Consider the following 21,914-nt stretch of genomic DNA (forward strand, 5'->3'; position numbering starts at 1 on the left):
ACCCACTGACTGGTGGTAGGCCCACGGCATCCAGAACAGCCACTGGGGGGGCTGTTGCCACTGCTGCTGCCATTGCGGTGGGTACGGTTGGGTACTCGTATGCGATGATGATCGCCTACTCCTCGATCTGTTAGAGCGGTACGAGTCAACCTCCGAGTCCGAAGTCTCTGAGTAGGAGGACATAGGAGGCGCGGTACCCACTGTCGCCGGAAAGGGTGCTGTCTGCACCGTTGCCGCTAGAGTGGTGTGGTGCGGGGAGCGCGGCGAGAGCATTGCCGGTTTGCCCCTAGATTGATAATGGGGTCGAGCAGTAGCCGGAGGTTCTCTGCACCGGTGCGGCAACGCCGGCACCGGGAGGCTCAAGAGGTCTGAGGCGGCCTCGAACGCCTCCGGCGTCGATGGGAAGCGCACTTCCTCCATCATATCCGGGGATCTAGGCCTGTCCGGACTCAACCGTACCCTCTCCGGGGCGGGAGTCAACGGGATGGCCGAATGGGTCTACGGCGCGGACTGTCCTGTAGCACTCGTGGACGGCGCCGGCCCCTTAGAGTCCCGGTGGGGGGAGTGTTCCCTCACAGGTCTCTTCTTTTTAACTGGCACTGGCGATGGGGAACGATGTCTCATCGAGGCTGGTTTCTCGTGTGCCGACTCTCTCCGGTGCTGGGGTTTGGGGGCCTTGGCCTCACGATTTATCACCGGTGCCAGGGCACTGCGCACCGAGGATGAAGTGCTGGGTGCTGGCTCGGTAGGCCCGGGATTTGATTGCAGCCGCAGGGCCGCCTCCATTAGGAGGACTTTAAGTCTCTGCTCTTTATCTTTGAGAGTCCTGGGGCGAAAAGCCCTGCAGATACTGCACCTATCTCTTTGGTGGCTCTCCCCTACGCACCTTAAGCGCGAAGAGTGCAGGTCACTCTTCGGCATGAATTTCCGGCATTCCTGGCAGAATTTGAACCCTGGGGATGCGGGCATGCCACAACGGGGCGACGAAAACCCTCCCAACTACTATCTAACTAAGTTAACAGTAAACAACAAACTAACTATTTACAACAACGACGGAACACTGCCACGATTGCTGAAGAGCAAGCGAAGTTCCAGCTAGCCGTCATCGGCGGTAAGAAGGAACTGAGGGGGTGGAGTGTCGACTGGCCCCTATATACAGCGCCATGAAGGCGCCACTCCAGGGGGCGCCGAAGCCGACCCTACGGACGCTGCTATAGTAAAATCTTCCGGCTGGCGTGCACGTGGCACGCACACACCTGCTTGGAATAGACATGAACAATCACTCAAAGAAGAACAAATAATTTCAGTGACCAGCGTAGACTGATTTCAAGCAGAAACGAAATCTTGATTTAAATAATCAATTTTATCTTGTCTTGCATTTGTACTTTTTAGTTATTTTCCTAAAAAAAGTTGATTTTTCATTTGGTGGCGGTAACCATTAAAAAGTATTCATTTGCAACTAAATTCAATTTTTAGGCTAAATTTGGTGCTTGTTTTTGCTAATCAAGAGGATATAATATATCTACAAACATTTATTTAAGCTTAAATTTACCTTCATTCAGATTCTTAATTTGTACATTTATTATTTTAGAAATTAGTGAATGATGCATTTCTGATTTACTAGATGAATATTAATTTTTTTACTTGTGATGTATCACATTGTATGTGGATGGAAATCCAAATTTAATTAAATGCACAGAAACAGTGTTTAAATGTTTTTTTAATTTACTAAATAAAACTACCTTAACTGTACTGGATACATTAAAAAAAAGTTCATCAAAACATTTTGCATTTTAAACTAACTGATTTATTGAAATATTATCTTTAGTGAATTAACTGAACTGATGGTGACCAGAATGTCCTTCAAGATTTTAGAACTAGTAGACTTCATTCTCTCACATCTAGTTTTTATTCATAGACCTAAAGAGGAAAACCTTACCGCTATTTCAACTCCCACTGGTTTCTGAACTTTGAATGAGCTAGCCATTGAACTGAACTGGTTGAATAAACTGAAATGCAGAAAATATTCTTTGCACCTGCAGAAGAGGCGACTGCTGTCAAACACTGGTTCTATATGTTTTCCACCAATTAAGTGGTTTGACTTAAAAAAAAAAAAAAAAAAAAAAAAATTTGCAGCAAACATATACTGCTTAATTTTCTTTAAAATTTAAATTAAATTATTTTAGTAGGCCTTAACATAGGCAATCATAATTTAAAATATAATTTTAATAGGTGTTTTTAATTAACCTATATTTAATTTAAATTACAAATCATTTTAATCATCAGTTTCATCCACCTGGGTGGTAGCTATGTGAACAACTAACAAGAAAACATTTTATTCTACTAAGTAATGTATTCATATTCCCAGCAAACTCAATTCTAAACTGATGAGCATTATTGCAGAAGAACTCAAACTTTGAAATACAATATGATTTTATGATTTCTAATGTGTAAGATTTCATAATAGATCATTTAATTATGGAGTTTTATTATTTATTAAAATTTTTAAGTCAGTAAAACAATGCAACAGTAACAGTTAGGTTAACAATATTTTTAGAGTTACAGTTTGACTCTGCCCCCAGTTGCAAGTAAAAGTTGATCATTTTTCAAAAGGCTAAACTTTTAAAAGCAGTTTCTATATAAGAGGAGTTCAAATACATCATCTGTTGCATCTTATATGCATGTTTTCTCAGGTTGCTTCAATCAGGATCTAGACTAAAATTTAAAATATTAAAACTTGCTTGCAGCATCAGATCAAGGGGTCCACTGCTGTGGTAGCAGGGTATGCTCAATGCCTAGGGGGAGGCGGCATGAATTTGCAAAGCTGACTATCAGCATTGAAAATATGAGGCCTTTAGCCTAAAGACTGACATACCATCATCATCCCCAAGAGCTTGGCTAGAACAATGCTGCCAACCACATGGAAATTTTAAAAAAAGTTGAACCTTTACTAAAGTTTAGATTCAGGAAGTGACGCAGAAATAAAATTGTTCAGATTTAACCCTAAAATGTTTCTATAGTCTAAGACATACAAAGATGTCAAAATCCAAAATTTAGTACATTTAGCAAAAATCAAATTGGCTGAGTTTCCAGGTAAAAATCAAGCCCACAGTGTTTTTTCTACTAATGAATGTGACGTTGTAGTTTGGGGTACAGTGCCATGAAAGCAGCATGTAGGTTAATAAATATGAAAATATTAGTACTATAAGTAATCGTGAGACATACCTTTTCAATTTGCTTTTGTTTACTGAGTTCTTTCTGTTGTTTCTCTTTTACTTTGTCTATTTCTTTTTGTTTTTCTGATGCTCTACGATCCTAAAGAGGTAAAGATATAATAAGGCTAATCTTTGTAAATTGGGATATATAAAACACTGCCACTTTGTAGGAGTTTCCTTAAGATAGTTATATCAATGTTTGATTTAATGAAGTATGTGTGCCATTATTCTTACCTTAAATGACTTATCTCTGCTGAAATGAACAAAAAAATGTATCTGCAATACCCTTTTCCAATCAGTCTTAGTATGAAACCTATTAAATCTTTATCACTTCTTGACAAGTTTAAATATCACCTAGATACTATGCAGTAGACTCTGTAGAAATTCTTAATCTGCAGATTGCTGCGAGACACATAGTGCTATTATCTATATACTTAGCATGCTGCATTTTGCATGTACACACCCACACACCTTTTTTCCCCTACTTAAGAATCTTACCAATTCTGCATGAAAAGCAATCTGTTTTGCCAGTCCAACAGAGTCGCAAATCTAAATATAAACAAATTGAATATTCAGAAAGTATGAAAAATAAATATTCCTTTAAAATTAAGAAAAATTCCCACAACTTCAGAAAGACTGTGTATTAAAGCACTTTCAGATCCTTGGACTGTCAGCCTAACTTTTTTAAACAAAAAAAAAAAACCCACTTCAAAAATTTCTTCATACAACTTGAATGAGAACTAAGACTTTGAAATCCACTTCAGATTTGAAACAAGATAAAACTGTAAATAACATGGTAATACCTTTTCCCCTTCATTGTTTGATTCAAATATATAACAGACAGATGTTGTATGGCTCTCAACTCTCCCTCCTGAAGACCGAAGCACAAATCCAAAAAGGCGTTTATTCTCCTGGTGTGTAGCGTACAAGACTATACTTGGCAAAGGAAACTGCCAAAAAAGGATGAAATAATGGGAATTTAAAGTTTGGTCTATACATCTTTGAATACCAGATATTGATATACTGTAGCTTATTAAAATAACAAAACAAATGGACATGATCAGTAGAAAGAATTTTATTATATCCTGATCAAATTGCTGGATAATGCTTTTGGCATTGCAGCAAACTGAAACAGGTTATCAAAAACATTCAGGGACCAAACACATGCAGATCTTTCAGAAATGTATATTGTGCAGAGAGTAGTGTAGCATTTGCATACAACTAATGTTACAGTGAAGTCTGAGTTCCTGTTTCCTTTCTAAGCATGTGCATGCACACTCTTTTTCAGATATTCAGCTCTCTCATATAAATTCCTTCTGGGACTAAATTTTCAATATATGGTGTCAGTCCAAGGATGGATTGTTTTTGAAAACTATGACCTGAATACGTTCAGGAACTTTGAGTTGTGCATGCGCGCGCACACACACACGCGCACACTTTTTGTATTATGTTCAGTTGACATTTTTGCACTCCCATAATTAAAAAAAGGCTGAAGCTAGAAATTTCAAACTTGGGTTCTTTTCAAAACTTCACAAAAGATGGAAAACAACCCAAGTTTGAAGAAAATAGTTTAAATTTGTTTTAAATTATGACAATTCAAAGTTAAAATAGTTACACCACAATTTTTTTTTAATTTAGTTTTTTTGGAGTCCTCATACTAAAACAGTTTAGAGCGCTGGGCACATGATGAATTGCCTTATGTCACCTTTAACAGCTTACAGCCCTAAGACAGCTCTGCACTTAAGGCCTTAAAGTTCATGAATGCACAGCTGCTTTTAGCATTGAGAAGTTTTACATACTTCATCTATTAAAAAGAGCCCTTAAGACACTTAAGAACACATTTAATTCTCTTTGGCTCTCTAAAAAAGACCCGAGATCAAATGTAAAGCATTATTGTTCATGCAATACAGACTAAAAAAATTAAGCAAACAAATCAAAAATAAAAAAAAATTAAGGTTGTTACTGGAAGGTGAACGTGGACATAATTGATATATTTTATGTCAAGTATTCCATTGATTTCTTTTAGAATGCAAGACATTACACTGTATTATTAATTTATAGAGATAAAAATAAGTTGACCATAAGACATGTCACATACAAGACATGCAACATGGCCAATTTAATAATGCATTAGAACCATGATCTTTTGAATTTCCTGACTCATGTAACTGACATCCCAACTTTAATGTTAATGTCTGACTTTGTACTACTCACTACACAAACCTATCTTGCTAATTTTATTATGCTCTTGCCATTTCAAATAATGAAAAAGCCACCGTTTGAAATGTTTACTTAATCAAATTAATTCATCACCCAAAACAGTCTTTTTCACTTAGCCATTTTAATACATAATTCTCTAAACTGATAACCTAAGTTTTGTGGGAAATAGTTTAGAAATCTCATTACACAGTATCACAGTACTGTTGATATTTAAGAGAATGAAAATTGTATTCAAACAAAATTAGACATAAAATCAGAAAAAATAATTGGTTGCTTTAACATGAGCACTTAAATTACTTACCCTGAGCCTTGTAACTTGCGTCTGTGGATCTATTAACCTAAAAACGTTAATTAAACAAACAAATCACAAAGTAAATTTTACCAAATTGAAAGTGCCATTTGAAAATATACTTGTTAAAGTCAACTTCAGTAAAATTTAGGAAGGATACTTACTTTAAACAGTCACAACTGACTAATAAATGTGATTCTGTCATCCTGAAAATATTATGGATAGCCCGGGCTGCTAGAATTTGGCGCATTGTTTCATAAACAACATCTGGACTTTCATCAGATTTAACCTCCATGGAGCCAAGGAATCTTACAATAAATAACTGGTGAAGAATGGAATCTAAGACAGATAAGAGTATTTAATAAGCAGTACCAAACCATTTCTGGGCTTTCCTATTTAAACATTACTGTTTCCATGACTAATCACAGAAGAAGGATTTCTAAGTTAGTAAAATCTTATAAACAAAATCCCAACCCACTCTAACTAAAAATTATACTTCCAATATTTTGATGAATGACAGATGCAGTTATTGAAACAGCAAGATACACATCTGTCTACTAAGTTTTTCACTTAGGTTTAGTGAACATGAAAGACTCAAATGGTTAGACTTCCAGACTGTAGTCTCACCGGACTCATCTGATACAGTATGTGCTAATGAAATCCAGCAGTCCAGAAATGGGTGCTGAGCTAATTATTTTAGAGACCGCTGCTATACATGAAGAAAGCACTCAAGTATGCTTTAACTGAATACTGGCATACAAGTCTTAATTTTATAGCTGCTATAAAAATCAAATTAGTTTTGAAGAGCATCTCAATCAAGAATATTTTGTACTTAAGTGAAATCCTGTTTTACCTTCTGTTTCAGATTTTTTGCCTCCAGAGTCACCAAATGGGTTTGTACGTCTATTAAAAAATTAAAACATTAAACCAGGAGTCAGAGTGCAAAAACCATTGACATATAATCTAGACTCATTCTACATCAAATAAAGCAACATACAATAATTTCACAGATTGGGATCAAAATCAATAGCCACCTCTGAGTCACAAGGACAGACTTACTAGAGGTGGGTTTAAGACACAAGCTGCTGCATTTGAGTGGAGAGCGCAGGATCTGGGGAGTGGGGAGGAAATATCAGGTGCTATTTGTCCCACTGTTGTGGTAGGAATGCAATTTGAGCTTGTTGTCTGCACATAAATACAACCCCAATGAATCACTTAACCTTCTTAATTTTTGAAAAGACACAGTTTTAAGGGATTAGGTCTCATTGAACAGCTTCAGGAAGTGCACCCAAAAGGTAGTCCTCTAAGAGATTAATTGAAAACAGCACACCTTTCCCCACTTTTTCAAGCTGTTGAATTACTCACTGCAGAGAAGTCACTGGTTTTGTCTCAAATGCAGCTCTTTGAAAACATCCCTGGGGTTTTACTCCTAGAGGGTCAAGAGAAATGTGGCTATTTCTGACTCTCAGCAGAGATATAATTACTCTCAATTATAATAAAGTGAAAATACTCTAGGCTTCCAGTCTGCATTTCTCAAGAGAAAGAAAGTAATGTAAAAAGAAAATTTTGAGCTGGGAAACTAGCTGAAGCTCTCAAGGAGAATGGAGAAAGGAAAGGTATTCTCTTGGCTAACTGGGATAGCTGAAAACTCTCAATGAGGACAGCTGAAAAATAAGAGTTAAATTTCATATCAGCTTTTACCAGGAAACAAGTGAAGGTGTCACTTTTTCCATATTGTCTGATATGGTCCTAAAATTAATTTTTAGAATAAATCCGACTCTGCCTTGATATGTAATATAGAACAAGTCTGTCTTCTTTATTTGTGTGTCCTATGAGATAGGATTGGTAATCTTTAAGTTAATAATGAAATGTTAACTTAAACTAATCAAAAGTGGCGTGTGAACTTTGGATAATCATTGAACTAAATAATTAAACTCTGAACTAAAGTTTGCATGGCAAAAAATGTATAGAACAATGGCAAGTCCCAAAAAAAGATTGTTCATCTGTTCAAATATACCTAGGAAAATTCCCACAGCTAGACTTTCTTGGTGCTCAGACATTTTCAGGCTCTCAAAATCAGAATAGTAAATTCTAAGCTTTTTGTGGTCTAATGAAATGCAAAAAAATCACCTAACAGATGTACTTCATATTTGTACCTGAAACGCAGTGACAATTTTTTAAAAAGTACTGTGATAATGGTACTAAGACAAGTACACCACATTGCCAATCTATACCAAATGTTGTAGTAGTTTTTTTAAAATCTTTTTAGGGAAATATTGACTGCATCTCTATATAATCTCTCCCACCCGAGACAAAATCATGAATGTATATGATAAAAAAATATCTTTGTTGACATGAGTTTTAGGTACACTATTATATGTTTTTCATTGCCTAGAATCCAGTTCAGGTCTTATCAACCTATTTTAATCAATATGTTGTATACTTAATTTGATGCACTGTTTAACAGTCTCATTCTTCTAACAAAAGGAAAAATGAGTTGAGTTGAATACTGTACATCACACGATTTAAATTTTTTTTTTTCCTGTGTGAACTCTAAGTTTCTTCTCTCTGGTAGCAGACACTCCAGCATGGAGTCAAACAACTCACAACTCAAATATTTTTGTAAGAAGACACCCGTAAGTCACAAGACTTAAGTCACAAACTAGTTTTCAGTTTCCCTCAGATGAATGGGATCTACTATCAACGAAAAAAGATTAATACTTGAATTCTGTACAAACAGTTCTGTAAAGGCAATGCACAGTATCTTATCAGGCATCTTATTTTGAATGGGAAAATAAAACAAACAAAAACAAGCAAGAGAAAGAAGTGGTTTTATATTTTGGGATAACCTGTCTGTAGAAGATTGCTCTAGAAGCCTAGATCATTTTCACTCACCTTTTAGTTTAGGAAGAGTGTCATCAGTATGCCATCATCACCTGGAGGCAGGGCTACCAAATTTCTCTTGAGTTTCCAAGAGGAAATACCCAAGGTGCTGAGCGAGCAAGCAATAGGAAAGGAAAATATATTTTTTAAAACCAAATGATTACGAAGCATAAGTTGTTAAACATGGTGAGAAAAGCTGCTGCAAAACTGAAAAACTACATCTTGAATCTACAGTAAATACTTGGCATTTTCACAGTTATGTGTGACGAAGATACTGTTTTGCAGCCCTGCTCTCTGCATACTTATCACAAAAAACATCAAAGCAAAGACAATACACATGACAAAGTTACTGGCTGGATACGCTTTCCTTACTTTTGTTTCTGTAATTGTAAAACAGACAAATACAAGGATTTTTCTTCCACTGTTTCTCCTACCTGCCCGATTGCCCTGAGGCTTTTGCCTGACCAGGCTGATCTTCACTAACTGGAGAAATTATGTCAAATTGTATCGGTGTGTCAGGGGCAACAAGGGAATCCAAGGAAAGCGCTGATAAAGCTGCTGATTCAGATCCCAAAGACCCAGAGCTATTAGTACGAGCTGTCGGAGGCCGAGATTGTCTAAAACAAAACAGAGAGAGATGTAAGCTTATAGATAACAAATGAAACTCCACCGTGGAAACAAATATAATATTCTGAAACTTGGGAAAAATAAAACAAGACAAATATTAGAAGAAATTCAAGAGGAACAATACTATCATTACCGAGTAAAAAGAAATGCAGTCTAGATTCAATTTCAATCATTTACTACTTTCTCTCATCACTGTTACGGCACTAACATACTAGAATGTGAAATATCCTACAGCTAGAAGTCTGATGCTAGTTGTTAAAAATATTGAGAAAATTGAAGCAAGATTGTCAAAAGTCAACAAATTAGCCTCATGGCTTAAATGGTAAAGTACCAAAACTGGATATAGTGCTGCATCATTTATTTCTTAATATACACCATAGAACATTAAAATATTTATTAAAAATTCATTTGCTACATTGTTCAAGAACTTGTTTTTATCCTGTTAAAGGTTTTAAAAGTCACTGTAGACAACTGAAACCTTTTCTGCAAATCATGTTATTTTAGAAGCCTTCACCAGACACCCATTAGAAATGTGCTCTTAAAATGACCAACTGTTCTGTACTGTACATTGTTGGCCGCATGCTCTCATGTCTCTGTTGGAAGGAAGGAGAGGGGGTGACAGCCTCCAGAGCGGATTGATTTACACGTGCAGCAATTTCCTAAGTAATTAAAAGAAAAAAGGTAACTGAATTTGGAGAAAATGTTTTCAATTTAGAATGTTCAGTTTAAGTTTTATTTACATGCAGTAAGAGAAACTATAAATTGAACCTATGCTGGAATCACACATGTCCCTATCAATGGCAACACCTGTTAATACCAGGATGATATATGGCCCCAACTCTGTATTCATCAAAATATTCGTGTATATAACTCACATTTGTTTCACTGATGTTAGTAACTGCATAGTAGGGACAACAAAAACCTTTGGTTTCCTATTTACAGTTTAGTTAATTTAGACTCAATCACACAAATAGCTTTGCTATTATCCACAAACTCATTATTAGTCCAAAAATTGAAAACTGGTATCACAAGCAACGTTTTCGTTTCACACTGAACTGGCAGATCTACACTTGTCAAGTTTCCTGTATTTAATGATGAGCTTATATTTCATGGTTCCATAGTGGATTAATGTACAATTTAATATAGTGCCTGTATATTATGCTTCCGTTAGTTCTCAACTCTAGAATATGTTCAGTGGAAGGTTACCATTCTGGTGCTTCACAACACTGCACCTGCCAAAGGCCTGAGGCAGAAAAGTATCTCATTTGATTTATATACATACCCCACAGGACTAGCAGAAAGCAGTAACATCACCAGTGAGAATCACTTAGCAGTTGCAAGTAAGAAGTGTGAGCATTTATTCAACCAATTACCCTAATTTACAAAGATTTTGGGTGTCCTCCAAGACCTCTGAATAACCTGAGTTATATTTTGCCACCTATTGAATAATCAAGACCACTTTGATTAGCTCCATGCATAGCCTCCTTCCTACACAAACTGTTAATGTGTTAATTTTGTTCATAGATGGGGCCCTACCAAATTCACAGTCCATTTTGGTCAATTTCATGGTCATAGGATGTGAAATCTGTATAGTATAGGGTACAAGCACACAAAAGACCAGATTTCATGGTCTGGGATGTGTTTTTCATTGCTGTGAATTTGGTAGGGCCCTATTCATAGGATTATTTGACAGTCAGCTCGATTAGAAAGTGAAGTTTTCCATCGCTCACCACAATGATTTGTGATAAGCAAAATACAGGTACAAGTTCTTGAAAACCAACTTTTAGAATGTTATTTACATTTTCAGTAATGCTAGTTTTTAATGTGCCCTCTTTTCATCATTCAGGTGGAATAAATGTGTATTACTTGCTTATAGAAGTTTATAGTGCTGCCAATACACACATCGCTTTACAAAACAAAGTTACATTTCCTGCCATGAAAAATTTCTAGTCTGAGATGTAAGAAGCATTCAACTTAATTTCATACTATCAAATTAGGTCTAGCAGATCTCTTAAAATGAATACATTTCTAAATTTAAATGTAATTCTTTGGGTTAGTTTTGGGTATTATAAAACAAATGATCAACATTACCTCAGGGTTTTCACTTAGGTATATCTGTTTAGAGATGTTGTTTATTGTACATATCCACTAAAAGAGAGGGGAAAAAAGGGAAGCATTAATAAGTATATTGTAGTTTTAAAAACCTGTTTAAATATCTTAGCTGATTTTTCTTCCCACCACCTCCCCGCACTTAATTTGACACTTTAAGGAGTGACAGGCCAGGGCCTATGTATTTCACTGAATTTGCCATGAAATTCACTATATAGCAGAATTTACCTCCAGAATATTGCAGCCAGCACCCAATATTTTGTTTTCTATCTCCCTGCCTTACTGAAACTTGCTTGCAGCTGCCTCTTATTTGTCAACTTTTCCCTGAAAGGGGGAGTAAATTGGATTACAATGCATGCTGCCTACACTGTTCCATGGAGCCCAAGCTAGAATTCAGCTTGTAGCCAGAAGTTTGTAGGCTAGCCAGCTGGGCTACTTGGAGAACAGTGCAGCAGCAGAGGCCCAAAGAGCTGGGGAGATGAGCTGCTGAAGCTGGCTACAAGCTCCACCTCATTCTCTGGCACGCTTGGAAAAAGGAGGTTATGAGGTGGGCTGCTGAACACTGTGATGGGAGCTGAGGCCCAGGGAGCAGAGCTGGTTCAATTGGGCATCTTAGCAAAAAAAACCATCCTCAAAAACAATCACTGTCAAAAATAACTCACTAATTTTACAAAAATGAGTATTTTCTGCTATGTTTCATAGATGTGCGGGGGGGGGGGAATGAGATGGGAATGAAGGGTATATCCAGGTGATAAAAATATCACAGGAATTTAGGGGTCCTTGTCAAAGTGCATGGGTGCATGCCCCGATGATTGCAGCGTATATTCAGCAACACGGAGCAGCATGATTTCGCAATATCCCCCTTTAACTGCCTGCTCAGACTTGCATTATAGAAATCAAAAAGCTTACAAACGTTTTTATTCTTGCATCAAGAAAGTCTATATTAAAAATGAATGCAAAGTAATAAATATTTTTATTTAGCAAATATTTAACAGCGTTTAACAGATTTGCTACACACAATTTCTGGAAAACCCTAAATAGAGTCAAGAATTTAGTGAAATGTGTCTGATCAATAGGCTTTATCTGAGCAGTTTGCTAACAGATCCTTTTCAGTCTTCAGATCTATAGGGAGAAAGATGCCCAAATGAAGTCTAAAGAAGTACCTCCTTTGTTAGCTCAGAGTAGTTCATAAAAATTACATTTTTAAAATGTAGTAAACCACAACTAAATTATTTCTATTGTCACATCTTAACCCCCACCCCTCTAAATTAAAATGTTTAGGGAAAAGATTATGTGAACTTCCACTCTGTCTTCATTCTCTCCGCATCTATACTTGACAACACCCGAAGATGATGGCACTGAATATGAATGCTGAAGAGTCATTTGAAAGTGTCACAGGGTGCCTGGTCCCTTCAAGACCAGTCCTCTGTGACTCATTAGATGCCTCAGAGTAGAGCAATAATTCTCAAACTTATATATATATCGCGGTAAAGCTGTGCACTGGGGGGGGCGGGGGGGCTGCACACTCCGGTGGATTAAAGCAAGTTCGATATAACGCGGATTCACCTATAATGCGGTAAGATTTTTTGGCTCCCGAGGACAGCGTCATATCGAGGTAGAGGTGTATTTGGGTTGTTAAAAGTAGTTCTCGATATGATCTGATGGTTTTCATATCTGGTTCAAACTTTACATAGCATTCCTGCTTATAGCATTGCTGCTCCATGTCTCCGGAGAACAGACAAAGGGAAAGTTTTTTCCTCATTTTAAAAAATTCTAGTCTTCTCACTGGCTCTTTTGGTCAGGTGCCCACTTCCTTTTCTTTACCTGGGAACTTTTAACCCTTTACAGGTAAAGCAAGCAGAAAACAGCTACCAAGGGGGATCTGACAGCTAACTGGCTGCCTGGGTGTTCATCAAAGGGAGCTACCCCCTCCATCCCCCGGCACGTCATTTATCACACCTCTTGATCCCTGAGGGGTCCCGACCCCCAGTTTGAGAACCCCTGGAGTAGAGGCTATTTAGCTCACCTGGTTCCACTTGAGGGCAAATAAATTATCTATCAATCATAGCTAGGGAGTGACTCGGAGCTTCTCACAAAGGAGTTCAGAGTAGCGGGAGGAAGCTGCAGGGAGGAAAGACATATTCTCTGCAGGCCCTCTCTAAGGCCTGGTCTATACTACCCGCCTGAATCGGCGGGTAGAAATCGACCTCTCGGGGATCGATTTATCGCGTCCCATCGGGACGCGACAATCGATCCCCGAATCGGCGCTCTAACTCCACCAGCGGAGGTGGTAGTAAGCGCCGCCGACAAAAAGCGGCAGAAGTCGATTTTGCCGCCGTCCTCACAACGGGGTAAGTCGGCTGTAATACGTCGAATTCAGCTACGCTATTCACGTAGCTGAATTTGCGTATCTTAAATCGACTCCCCGCTGTAGTGTAGATGTACCCTAAGCTAGAGAGGGGGAGTTGCCTGGAGTAAGAAAGTTCAGGCAGGGGCAGCCAGTGAGGTCTGCCAAATTCCCCAGATGAAGGAAAAGATAGGACCAAGCTGTTCGAAGTTCCTGGATAAGGGAAGCAAAGAAGTGCTGCTGAAAGCCTGAATAAAGAATGGCTATGGGGAATTACCTCAGTGTAGATTCTGAAAGAGCTGGAGGGGAGTGGGGGAGGCCCAGGAACACTGGGGAAAGCCCTGGTTGGACTTAAAGAGAGAAGCCTTTAAAGAAAGAAGAGGGATGGATACTAAGTATGTGGGACTACTGTTTAATCCCAGAATGGGGACAGTGGCGAAATCTGGTTGTCTTCCACCTATAGCGTGAGCTGCACAAGATGTGAGAAGAGTCTGGGCAGACAGCAGATGAGAAGAGTCACATAAGAACCTTTACATTGTGACCTTTGACTCTAAGTGGATAGGTATGAAGCCTGTATGTAAATAAATCACTCTCAACAAGAGTGGTTTTTCATTGAAAGAGTGATCAGTGGCAACAGCATAGGTGCATTCTTGCTGCAAGGTGAATCTGGGGACCTCAACTCTTACAGAAGAATGAGTGTTGAATGCAACCAGAAAGCAAACATTTGGTTTTTTGTTTGAAACATGTATTTGTTTGATCACCCAGCAGTGGGCAGTGAGATGTGCAGTCTTCCTAGCAGATAACGAAAGCATTAAATGCCTTTCTATACTCCGCCACTGAGCTTCTTGCTAAGGATGCATGATCCTGTGCTTGCTTCTTAACTGAGTTCTAAAGCTACCATGAAAAATAACCTTAGCAAAGACACTAAGGCTATGTCTACACTACGATTTAAGATACGCAAATTCAGCTACGCGAATAGCGTAGCTGAATTCGATGTATCGCAGCCGACTTACCCCGCTGTAGGGATGGCGGCAAAATCGACCTCTGCGGCTTCCCATCGACGGCCCTTACTCCCACCTTCGCTGGTGGAGTAAGAGTGTCGATTCGGGGATCAATTGTTGCGTCCCGACGGGACACGATAAATCGATCCCCGAGAGGTCGATTTCTACCCGCCAATTCAGGCGGGTAGTGTAGACCTAGCCTGAGAGAGCATGATTTTTACAAAATTAATTCTATGATCTTTTGACTGAGCGCTTTTTAAACAAAGTTTGGTCTGGTTTTCCTCTTGTTTTGCAACAAGACACTCAGGATATTTCATTTTGGGCTTTCTTTTGCTTTCTATAGCAGGCTGGCTTGAAAGGAAAAAAGCATACAGCACCCCCCCCCCCCCCCTCCCAAAAAAGGTGTGCAGTAAGTGTTTGTTTCCCTTATGACTATGCTGGCCATTTTTCCTCCAAATTAAATCTATAGGTCCCCACTGACCATCACTTTTGCTGGCACAGATTTTTTTTCCAGGGTAGAGACAAAGGGACACCTTCCTGACACCTGTCAGTATGGGTAGAAGAAATCTTCAGGTCACTATTCACTTTGGGTCTCCCAAGTAACCTAAGAAATATTTCTTATGTGTAATGAATTATCAGCAAAAGCAACTGAACAACCACACACTTGCTGTAAGCTTACCTCTTCATAATCTTTTTTACTCTCTGCCTGTAAGATTGAAGATCTGAAAGAAGAGAGAATAAAAAAATTCTAAGGCTCACTTATTTGAAAGAAAAAGATCCTTTCAATAACTTTTTGTCTGGAGGTAAATTTTCCCCTTGATATATGCACGTAACTTGTACTAATAACACTGGGAGCTATGCACACGTATTAAATGGAAACTAAATTTAACTGAAGATGCAAGCAATCTTATTCCTATGCAAAAATCAGGCAAGGGTGCACATATAGCAATTGAACAATCAGGTACTATGGTCTGAAACAGGCTAGACTGTTTCACATCCATGGGTATGTTTACACAGAAACTAGATATAGTGGCTGGCCTGTGTCAGCCGACTCTGACTCGGGGCTGTTTCATTGCTGTGTAGAGGCTTGGGCTGGAGCCTGGGTGCTAAGACCCTCTGAGGTGGGAGGGTCCCAGAGCTTGGGTTCCAGGCAGAATCCAAAAGTCTACACAGCAATGAAATAGCCCACAGCCTGTGCCCCACAAGCACTAGTCAGCTCACTATCTCAGACCCAAAACAATGACAGGGCCTTGCACATGTCCAAACAAAAGAAAAATATTAATGTAGATGACGCCAACTTTTTTTCTCTAGGATCTAGATATTACTGCACAAAGTAAAGAACTGAATATTGACTCTTCCTTTCTAGAAGAAAACATATAAGAAGCTGTGCTGCACCTTGCTAAATTTGGAGCTTCTCATATTTTGGTATGACAACCTCAGTTTTAAAATTGCTGGGAAGGGTAAGAATCAAAGATACCCAAGCTATGGATGATTTTGTTGATAGAGATACAAAAACATTATTTTAAAAAGTTTTTGATAAAGGATTTTGAAAAGCACTTCATACTTTCTATGTATGTAAAGTCATTATTCAGATCACTTTCACATCCATGCGTACAAGACTAATAGTTTTTTAAAAATATCAACAGAGAAACATCAAGGCAAGTCATTATGCAGATGTTTGTTAAAACAATTAGGCTATTATAAAAATGTATAATAATTTTGTAAGTGGTCTCATAGGCTATTAGTGTATGCTATGGCACAAATTAAGATATTTTTATGTTCAAATGGCCCCAGTTGTTAGGGAATTCAGCCCTAACAACATGCTATATACACCAGACGGTTCTAAGGCTAAATGTTGGGTTATGATGAATGCAAGAGTACTTATACTTGATTATCTCAAAACACCAATTTATCCAATATATAAATTTATGCAATATATCCAAATAAAAAGTGACATTCACACAGTTTAAATGAATATAGATTACAGGTTGTCCAACATGCAATGTAACCATTTATGGTTATGAAACTGTTGTGGGCTTTGATTATTTCAACCTGCTATCAGCCGCTCCATGTGGCTATTGTTTAGGATATGGTGGAGAAAAAAAAAAGGCAGTTTGTAGGGTTGTTTTAAAAAAAAAAAAAAAAAAGTTCAAATTTAAACCAGCCAAAATTGAAATTTGTCTCTTTTTTTCAGTTAATGAAGATTAGTGTTATCAATAAATGACACTATCTTAAGAATGAATACTAACTTTTTGCCATCAAAAGATGTTATCTGAAAGCAGTATCTTCTGTCCTCACAGTCCACAGCCATCACGGAACAGTTGTCTATGTCCATGACAAGTCCTCCAGCTACGTCACCTCTTGCCTGACTCATTAGGTTTCCACCCTGAGTAAAGTAAAACTGTCTGTCCCAACTGGAAGACACCAGCCCAGTCTTACTAAAACAAGAAAGAAGACACTGATTGAGTGGATTGCATGTTTAAGCCAGATTCCTAAGTTAGAAAAATACAAAAGAAACCAGAAAAACAAGACCTCCAAGTCTTTTTATGAAAATAAAACCCAATAGATTTTCACTAAGTCCTAGATTAATTTATACAACATAGTTGGTTTCTTCACCATTTGTACCATTTTACTTCAAACTAAACAGGTTTAAAATCCTACAGTTGAGTTGTACAATGAACCATGTAAAAGTGATATGCCAGCCAACTGTTACAGCTGTAAGAAACTTAATTAGAAGTAAAGGTTAAAACAACTGTATTTTAACCAGTGGTGTTATGGGTAATAAAAATCAAAGGGTCTTCTTTTTTCCTTACCCCTTTGGTGGTAGGATCAAAAGTTCTTTAACAAAAACAATGCATTTTGTTTTAATCCACTGAGAATACTTAATTTAGATGTTAAGTATTAATATCAACATAGCCAACTAAAGATCCATCACTTTCCACCCAATTTATTTATTTGATTCACAGGAAGAGCCTGCAGGAGCCATGGACCACAGCATATAGCCTCTGCAAATCTATATAAAAGAATTTCATGATAAATAAATTGAGGTATTGCACTGAGAATACCCAAACACTGGAACTTCGTGTTTGGTTTTGTACAGGTCTTCTCACTTCAAGATTAGCTACAAAAGTTGAACTATTTAAATAATTCATAGTTCAAGTTCAGGAAAGTACTTTTCCTCTAGGTTGTTGTTACAACGTTAGTCTGATTTTTATAAAGTTCACCATGTATGCAGAACATGGTATAAACTGGGAACGCACACACTAAGCTTTATAGCTTTAATTCGTTTTTAACCAATTGTAAAACCAATAGGTTGCCTTTACATATATGGAATAACACCTCCCTCTAGTGGGCCAAAAAGCACTCCTTTAAATTGCCATGCATGTTCTCAAAAGTCTGTTTAGTATAATGCATAATGTGTTTTCCTTATATTTCAAAAGTACAAACACTTATTCTACTGTAACCCAAACTTTTATCCTAAAGTTGTATTATACATAGATAACGAGCAACATAATATAGTATTAATCCTTCAAATACTGGCTTATTCTGAAATTACAACCCAATTAATATTGAATAAATACATATATCTCCATATTTCTTTTATAGGCACAAATATCCAGGAGCAAGGACACAGTCTCTCTCTGCATTCAGAGAGAGAGGGGATTAAGTTTCATTAATAAAGGAGCATAATTTCTCTAACCACTAGATGGAAATCAGGAGGTCTCTCTCTATTCCTGACTGCCAGGCTCTTGTGACTATGAGGACGTCACCTGATCTCTCTCAGTGTCTCCATCTTATGGCATTAAGAACACTTACCTTTCTTTTAAGATCACTGAATGAATAATGCAAAGTATTAATAGGGGGACCAATTACTAAAATCCAGAAATTAATGCCAACTAATACACAACTCAATCTATCACATGACGAGAATACAAAGAAAGGAAGCATGTCAGGCTTCTCTGTGGCTAGTTCAATTTGACCAATTAAATGTTTATGTACAATCCAATATAGCTGTGTTTATAAATATCACTTCCTTAACCAACATGCCTTTTTTTAAAATAAGTAAAGGTCTTCTGACATTTTTAAATAATAGTAGGTAGCTTACTTCCTTGCATTAAGATAGCCAGCTTTCCGTGTTAGATTTCTATGGACAGGAAATTTTGTTGTGTCTGGATCAGGTAAATATAATGGATCACTGGCTACTTCCAAGTCCTCTATGGTCTGCTGCATGGTTTCTACCTCAGAATCCATTTCCCTGCGAACACTAAAATAGCATAAAATACAATGTGTTATTAACAGAGATGAGGTAACAGTAGGCAGACTCAAAAAAAAGAAAATTAGTGAAGGCAATATTAGGCATTAAAGATACAATTAAATAAATAAGAACAAAAACTTACTTTTGTACACTTGTGCCAATATTGGTTAAAAATTCTTCCAGCTGCTCAGTAAGATTTTCTGAACCCATTTTAAAGAAACTTATCTTTAAAAAAAAAAAAAAAAGAGAGAGAGAAACCATTCATTTAACAAATCAAACAAAAGCCATCTATTTCTGTTTTTTAAAAAACCCTAGTAATAGATCCAATAGTAGGAACTCTAAAGTCATTGTGATTGTGGGGATATTCATCCCGCTAAATCTAAAGATTTTGGAACATGTCCTTCATGCCTCACAACACTGCTCAGATAAGATGTAAACAAAATGCAGCTGTATTGTTTTGCTTTACTGCAGAAGATATTCAAATTTAGTTCCTACTTCTGTGATGGAGCTGTAGAAGAGAAGCAGTAGTACTCATATTCAAGAAAAACATGGAAACATTTCAATCACAGTATGGGGATAAAATAATCCTTTTATGAAGGGAAAAAGGAGGCTAAGTTCTCTGGTAATGACATTTGCTGACAAGGTCTCTATATTAGCTTGTTTTTTACTACAAACTTTTGATCTGTTTGAGCACACAAATTATTTTCATTGTGACTCCATTTTAAGAGACACTTAAAACTGATCTTATGGGTAGTTCTGCATAAAACAAAGTAGGAGATTGGTGTATTCCTGGTTCCAGCAACATCTATGGGAGATTTGCCATTGATTTCAATGAGGTCAGAGTTTCACCAAATATACTCACATAGCAAAGAAAATGAATGATGAGTCAAGTTCTGTAGCCTGATCCATAGATTATGTATTAATTATATTGATTACCTAAGAATTCCAGTTATCGCTTTGAGGGTTGACAGGTTCTTGCCCCAAGATCAGGCCCAGTATTATTAAAATTACTATAGAGTTGGGAACCCTGATGAGCACAATTGCAACACTCACACTATAGGAATGCTTCTATATTTACAAAATAGTTTATTAATACATTTAGGAAAGTCACAAACACTCTAACTCAGTGAGGTAGATAGAGACACTACAGAAGTGCATCTGCATGTCCATATATTCAGATCACCCCTCGCAGAAAAATCCGAAATGTTAGTCATTATCTTCCTCATCACCATCACTTTCCTCCTTATCACCAGTGGCCATCATTCTGGCCTCTTTCAAGGGCTACACCTCTCTCTTACCCCCACAGGCTGGGATGCAACTTTTCTGTTATGCTGAGGCCACTATATCTAATGCATTGTTCAGTAGGGTTTTTCCCATTTTCCTTATTTGTATTTCCTCATCGTACTAATGTTGAGGTGTCCTTCTTCTATAGGTTAGTATATTGATATGTGTAACTACCATTTGTGGTTACTACTTCCATGTTTCTTATGGTAGCACTTACTGGAACATTCTACTTCCTACGAGTGAGCAAGCTCTTCTTTGTTCCTAAAATCAAAAGGTAATGCCAAGGGTTATGGCCTACTTAATCACACTTACGCTAGCTTATGCGTCAGCTAATGTATTACAGGATACTGTAGGTTACTTGTGTTACAGCCAATATAATGAAGGCAAGGCAGTGACTCTAGTAAAGGCAAGCCTGTGGGCTACAGTTTCTTTTCAAAACTTAGTGACAGAGACAGAAAGTGATTTGTCATATGGTCTCTGAACACATATGTAAAAAGAAAAAGTGAATTGTCAACAATTATCTTTAGTAAGTTAGCTACTAAACTGAGTGAGAATGATTGTGGACACCATTCCAGTGCCTCCAGCATTCCAGCAGTGATGAGATTGCAATGACTGACTCTAGGCCTACATCTACATTGTGCCACAGTGCAAACTATGGGGGGCATGAGTTGCAGAGTGCACCAAACTGTTGCAGTCTTAACTGCCTCATGTGGACACTGCTGGCGTGAACTAAAAGGTACCTAGCTTGCATGAACATAGTCCTCTTTCAAACAGGACTATGTTAACACAAATTCGGTACCTTTTAGTTCACACAAGCAGCATTCACATGGGACAGTTAGATCACAAGACTTCAGTGAGCTCTACAATTCACATACTCCCATTGTCTTCACTGCAGTGCACTGTAGACAAGCCCTAAGTCTTCTTCAGAACAGCTGCCAAAGGAGAGTAATAGTACAAGCTTCCCCATATCATTCCCTCAGAATGTGCTTCAATACTGAACTGAAGGAACCCTTCTCTTGGAGGTGAGAAGACCATACCATTGCTATACTCATTCAGTTCTTAGCTTCCCTGCATACTTGTCAGTGCCAAAGATTTACTCAACGGTCACCAACAATGCTGTGAGAAAATTCCTACCAGCAATGCTGTGAAAAGTACTTTCCAACCTTTTTTCAAAGCTACCGCTTTCAGTGTTTGAAATATTCACCTGTGCTTGCATATATCCTAGCAAGGGTTCCAGCATGGCTATTTTCTTCTTGTACTGAAGAGTATTTAACGCACAGAAATAATGCATCATGGTCTGATGCTGTTTCTTCTTGGAAGTATACACATCTTCTGTAACTTCATACTTGACCTAAAGAGAAAAAAAGTTACAAGGTTTGTGACTCGTTGTTTAGCATATCCTTTCCGTACAGGTTTATTTATAACCAGCACTGAAACATTACCATTAAAAAAATTCACCATACACCAGAAATGGTACTTTTTGCCCCATGACTCCTTTTCTAAAGATTATGGAGGAGGAATTCATGGTAATCAAACCCTGCCTTCTGTTTTTCCAGCACTGAGTTCTCTCTTTAACCAAATGTACCTGAATATAATATTGCATCCTTACACTCATAGCATTTTAAAAATATTACATGCCACTCCTACAATGCAAAAGTAGCTTTTGTCTACTGTAAAAAGTTGT

General features: G+C 37.7%; 1 protein-coding gene across 2 annotated transcripts in view; it reads right to left on the reverse strand.

Moving 5' to 3' along the window:
* APPL1 (adaptor protein, phosphotyrosine interacting with PH domain and leucine zipper 1) overlaps positions 1-21,914 on the reverse strand; it is a 54,909-nt gene that overhangs the window by 12,394 nt on the left and 20,601 nt on the right. Inside the window, exons 8-21 of one of the 2 annotated variants that reach the window (XM_034775297.1) lie at positions 21,435-21,581; positions 19,089-19,171; positions 18,797-18,955; positions 16,941-17,129; positions 15,371-15,413; positions 11,326-11,382; positions 9,787-9,893; positions 9,042-9,224; positions 6,578-6,627; positions 5,889-6,063; positions 5,737-5,773; positions 4,019-4,165; positions 3,714-3,764; positions 3,226-3,315 (exon numbers count right to left, since the gene is read on the reverse strand). In XM_034775297.1, the coding sequence (XP_034631188.1) occupies positions 3,226-3,315; positions 3,714-3,764; positions 4,019-4,165; positions 5,737-5,773; positions 5,889-6,063; positions 6,578-6,627; positions 9,042-9,224; positions 9,787-9,893; positions 11,326-11,382; positions 15,371-15,413; positions 16,941-17,129; positions 18,797-18,955; positions 19,089-19,171; positions 21,435-21,581 (1,518 nt within the window). The remainder of the gene's footprint in view (positions 1-3,225; positions 3,316-3,713; positions 3,765-4,018; positions 4,166-5,736; positions 5,774-5,888; positions 6,064-6,577; positions 6,628-9,041; positions 9,225-9,786; positions 9,894-11,325; positions 11,383-15,370; positions 15,414-16,940; positions 17,130-18,796; positions 18,956-19,088; positions 19,172-21,434; positions 21,582-21,914) is intronic. The other variant, XM_034775298.1, reaches the window with a different exon arrangement.

This window comes from Trachemys scripta, chromosome 7 (genome assembly GCF_013100865.1).
Source record: "Trachemys scripta elegans isolate TJP31775 chromosome 7, CAS_Tse_1.0, whole genome shotgun sequence".
NCBI classification, from domain to species: domain Eukaryota; kingdom Metazoa; phylum Chordata; order Testudines; family Emydidae; genus Trachemys; species Trachemys scripta.